The 5,000-nt window shown below is 41.6% G+C and overlaps 1 protein-coding gene across 2 annotated transcripts in view; it reads left to right on the top strand.

Annotated features, from left to right (window-relative positions):
- Positions 1-5,000, top strand: part of ehbp1 (EH domain binding protein 1) — a 162,966-nt gene that overhangs the window by 82,767 nt on the left and 75,199 nt on the right. For both annotated transcript variants that reach the window (XM_060878999.1, XM_060879000.1), the window contains exon 13: positions 1,893-2,510. In XM_060878999.1, coding sequence (XP_060734982.1) covers positions 1,893-2,510 — 618 coding nt within the window. The remainder of the gene's footprint in view (positions 1-1,892; positions 2,511-5,000) is intronic.

The raw sequence follows: 5,000 nt of genomic DNA, 5'->3' as shown, positions 1-5,000 counted from the left end.
CCGATGTTTGCAAACTATAAAATGATATGTCAAAAATCTTCATTTTTTTTAATTTTATTTTTATTATTTATTTGTTTGTTTGTTTGTTTTTAGCCCTGTGCTTGTAGAAGAAAGTGGAACGGTGTGTTGCATTGTTTTAAAAAAATCCAGTCAGAATTTTCACTTCATTTTTTTTTTTTTTTTTTTTTTTTTTCCCTCATTCATGATTTTTGCTCTTTTTTATTGTTTATAAAGCAAACAGAAACCTAAACAGCAACCTGCACCTCCAGACTTCTCCCTCTTCGTTCCTTTTTTCCTCTGGTTTACACGGGACGTGCATCCTGATTTAGGGAAAGGAGAAGAGAAAGTTGTAATTAATTGTAAATTGAGAAAGAGCTTAGTTTGGATTGCTCTCACACACACGCGCACACACACACACACACACACACACACACACACACACACACACACACACACACACACCATTGGAGAGAGAAGCCTGATACACTCAGATGGGAAAGCAGTAGAGATGTGGAGACAATGGCTGTCTCTTCTCAGCAACCTGGAATTAACTGCACTGCTGATACAAGCGTTGATAAACAAGCGCGAGGACAAAAAGACAAGCAATTTAAAGGCACATTTCTCCTCGAAAGCAGTCCAAATGAATTGAAGAAAGTGGTTTTCTTTTCTTTCTATTGTTTCTGCTCTTTTCACACACTCTTTCTCCATCTCTCTCTCTCTCTCTCTCTCTCTCTCTCTCTCTCTCTCCCTCTTTGTCTCTCTCTGTCTCTGTCTGTCTCTCTCTCTCCTTCTCTCTCTCTCCTTCTCTCTCTCTCTCTCTCTCTCTCTCTCGTGCGTTCGCTCGCTCTCTCTCTCTCTCTCTCTCTCTCTCTCTCTCTATCAGCTGATCAGGGATTGAGAGTTTTTTTTTAAAACCTATTTGATTATCTGTCTGTATTTCACATCAGGACAAATCAGTCTAATTACACTTGATAGACACAGACAGGCCAGAATGCAGTGATGTGTGTGTGTGTGAGAGAGAGAGTGAGAGAGAGAGATGTGTGTATATGATAAGACTGAGGAGGGATTAGTTTAGTGTTTCTTCATATCGAGCTCTTATCAGAGAGAGCCATCCTTGACATTAGCTGTCTAGGCCTCCTTCCACCTACCGATCTCTGCTTGTCTTGTTCCAAATCTAGTCATGCACTCTGCCCTACACCCTACAACCACCCCTTCTTATACCTGTGCCCACTATTTACCCCTCAGAGCCCTATACGCCGTTTAAGTCTGGACACAAAGGGCTTAACAAAAGATAAATACAGATAAACATATGCAAAAAAAAAAAAAGCTTTAGTTTTTACACAGGAATCTTGGGAGTCTCAGCAGAGGCTGATTTTAGTTGGATATAATGTTCAGAAATGACACACGGCTTCATAACAAACATTTTCTGTGACTAAATAACGAAATCGTTTGTATTTCGGGAAACAGAACAAGTTTATTACCAGATCAGAAACCTGTTTATTTATTTACTTAAAAAAAAAGAAGAAACAGCACCTTTATTACATTATTAGACATCATTTCTAACCACATTGATTGTTATTTATATCCAGTGACTAATGATTAAGAGTTAAATGTTATCTGTTGTGACTTTTCACACGTTAGATGTTTCTCCAGACTTTTTGTAAGCAAATGATTTTTTCAATTCAGATTTTACCCATTTATTTATTTATTTGTTTGTTTGTTTTTGTTTTTTAGAGAAGATTAAAAAAATTGTATTTTATGAGCCCAATGACTGTTAAACATCCTTTTTTTGCCCTCTCTGCCTTCATGTCACTAGACTTCACTGTATAAATCTGTTTTAAATACTTCAGTCTTGTCTAGTTTATATGTTTATGTTTATGTGTGCGCTGCAGGCGTACGACGGCTTCGCCACTCTGGGCATCTCTCGGCTGCTGGAGCCGGCCGACATGGTGCTGCTGGCGATCCCGGATAAACTGACCGTGATGACGTACCTGTACCAGATCCGTGCACACTTCAGTGGCCAGGAGCTGAGCGTGTTACAGATCGAGGCCCAGGCCGGACGCAGCACCTACAAAGTGGGTGATTTCCACACCGACACAGAGAGCTCCGTGGCTCATGACACCTTTTACGCCGAGGTTCAAAACCAGACGCAAAATGTCGATCCTAATGTCAAAGGAGAGGAGCCAGAAGACACAGAGTTAACAGAAACCGCTCCGTGTACGTCCTCAGCTGCGACCAACATGAGCCCCGACGCTTCAGGGGCAAAAGAGGACACGATTGATGCCGAGAGTGAGGGGGAGAAGGAAAAAGAGAGGGACGGTGTGGCTCCGGTGGGTGGAGATCAACCGCCGGCCTCTGTTTCACTTCCACACACACTCGGCTTCAGCTACAACCAAGATCCTGACATGAAGACGAAGAGGAGCGTGAGACCGAACGACGTGGACGGCACAAAGAAAGAGAACAGCTCGTTACAGACCAACCATACAGACGTGTCCAACAAACACACGCAGGTAAACACTCACTCTGTCTGTAGTCAAGTCTCCTGACCCGGAGCCTTCAGTAGCTCTTCCTTTACTTCCTTTTACTGGTTTGATCAGTTGCTTCACCTTTACTTCAGCACATAATCTCACCTGGATGCTGTAGGATTGCTGCTGTAATCATTAAGACGATGCGATCACAAAAGGGTGAACACAATTCTGTCAAACATACAAGGTTCAACCCACAGAAATCAGGTACAGGTGAAGCCACGCCCACGGCAGAACCCGCAGCTGTCAATCAAGTGCACGTACACAACATTTAACTCATCTGGCAAACGCACACGGGCGTGTACACACACACACACACACACACACACACACACACACCATGTTATTCAGGTTAAGCTTCCAGGAAAGTGTCTGTTATCTCGGAGTCGCTTTAAATTGTGTGCAAAATAATAAATAAATAAATAAATAAATAACAAATCATGTGCCAAATGTGCTACATCGGTCTCTCCCAAGATTTTTTGTAATTATGATTTATTATTATTATTATTATTATAAAAAAATATATATATTTTATAGAGTTTTTTGCTTTACTTCACAGAAAACTACTTAATTTGACAAGCTCAGGATTCTTCTTTTAAACTCCTAGCAGTGAATACAAATGTGTAACGAGCTGTTTTTTGAGAATTTCCGTGCTCATGTTCCACACACGGGAACGAGAGACGGCTTCGGATGTGTGTGTGTGTCGTGACGACGGGTCTGGGGCCAAATCTGCTGAAAACACAAGCTTCTCTGTATATAATATGATTACATCCTTCAGGGAAATATATATATATATATATACTGTACATGTATATACACACACCCACTAGCCTTCTATTAGCTGTTTATTTCTCTCTTTACCTTCTTTCCTTTCGTATATCATTAGATTGGTCTTTTATTTATTTTGTGTTTTTTAAATGACTGCAGTGGATCGATAAGGTTATGAAGGGGTTAAACACTTTAATTTTTTTTTTTTAAATGAGCTTTTTTTACTCTGTAGTTTTTACTCTGAAGAATAGGTTTTTTTCTGTTCCCTATTTATTTGTTTTTGTTTATTTATCAGACTAATATTTGTCTAATAGTGGCTCTGGAAAAAGAATTAACGCATGTGGTCGTACACATCACACACACACAATCACACACAATCACACACAATCACACACAAAATCACACGCACTCACACACACAGACACATACAAACACAATCTCACACGCACACAATCACACACACAGACACACACATACACACAATCGCACACACAGACACATACACATGGTATGTGTCTGTGTGGTATTCCATGGTATTCCACACAAGCACGCACACACAATCACACACACACACACAGATACACACATACCCACACACACAAAATCACACAGACACACACGCACACAATCACACACACACAGACACACACATACACGCACAATCACACACACACAGACACATACAACCTCACACACATACACACACAAGCACGCACACACAATCACACACACACACAGACACACACATACCCACACACACAAAATCACAGACACACACAATCTCACACACACACGCACACACACACAGACACACACATACCCACACACAAAATCACACAGACACACACAATCTCGCACACAATCACACAGACACACACAAGCACGCACGCACAATCACACACATGCACACACAGACATACGATGAATGAATTCCCACCAAATACACCCCAGTAAACACACACAGAATGGATACACATTAGTAAACATGTGCGTACACACCCCCTGTCAACCCACCTTAGCGTTTTTTTCCTTGTGGGCCTTGCAGCTGTAAGCTGTTTGTGCTATCACACCGCCTGTTCCCCCTCTGTCACTTCGTCTCATACTAAGTGTGATTGGCTTTTTGTCATCACCGGCCTGACGTGTGATTAATGCAGCCTGCGCAATATTCCTCCCGCCTGCAGCTCGCCACGCTCCACAGCCTCGCCTCATCTCTACAGCCTCCTGCTTCATACCCTTATTTATCTCCCTCACACACACACACACACACTTTTTATCCTCACATGCACACATACAGACGAGTGACAATTTAAAGGGAAAAAAAAACGCGGCTCTGTTATGCTGTGGGGGCATTTTTTTATTTTTGTTCGCACGGTTCGGCTCCACGCCGTCATCGCAAATCGATACAAAGTTCATCTCTCCGTGCGTCTTCACCCTTCAATGAAATGTTCCTGTCTCCATGGGTGTGGTCTGTTTTTATCCAGGATGACTCCGCCCACATCCACGTGAACATGATGATGATGTGACCTTCATCTTTTCTGCAAGTTGCCTGTGTAATTTTTTTTTGTTCACTTGAATCTGATTCATCTGAAGGTTAAATAACGTCTGATTGCTGTCGGACTGTTCAGATGTACAAATACTCGTCATTCCTTTATTCCTTATCATGATGTAGTAAAGATAGATAATGAAATTTAGTGCATCTGTAGCCCT

The sequence above is a fragment of the Tachysurus vachellii genome, chromosome 10 (genome assembly GCF_030014155.1).
Source record: "Tachysurus vachellii isolate PV-2020 chromosome 10, HZAU_Pvac_v1, whole genome shotgun sequence".
Lineage (NCBI taxonomy): Eukaryota > Metazoa > Chordata > Actinopteri > Siluriformes > Bagridae > Tachysurus > Tachysurus vachellii.
This window is presented reverse-complemented; position numbering and strand designations above follow the sequence as displayed.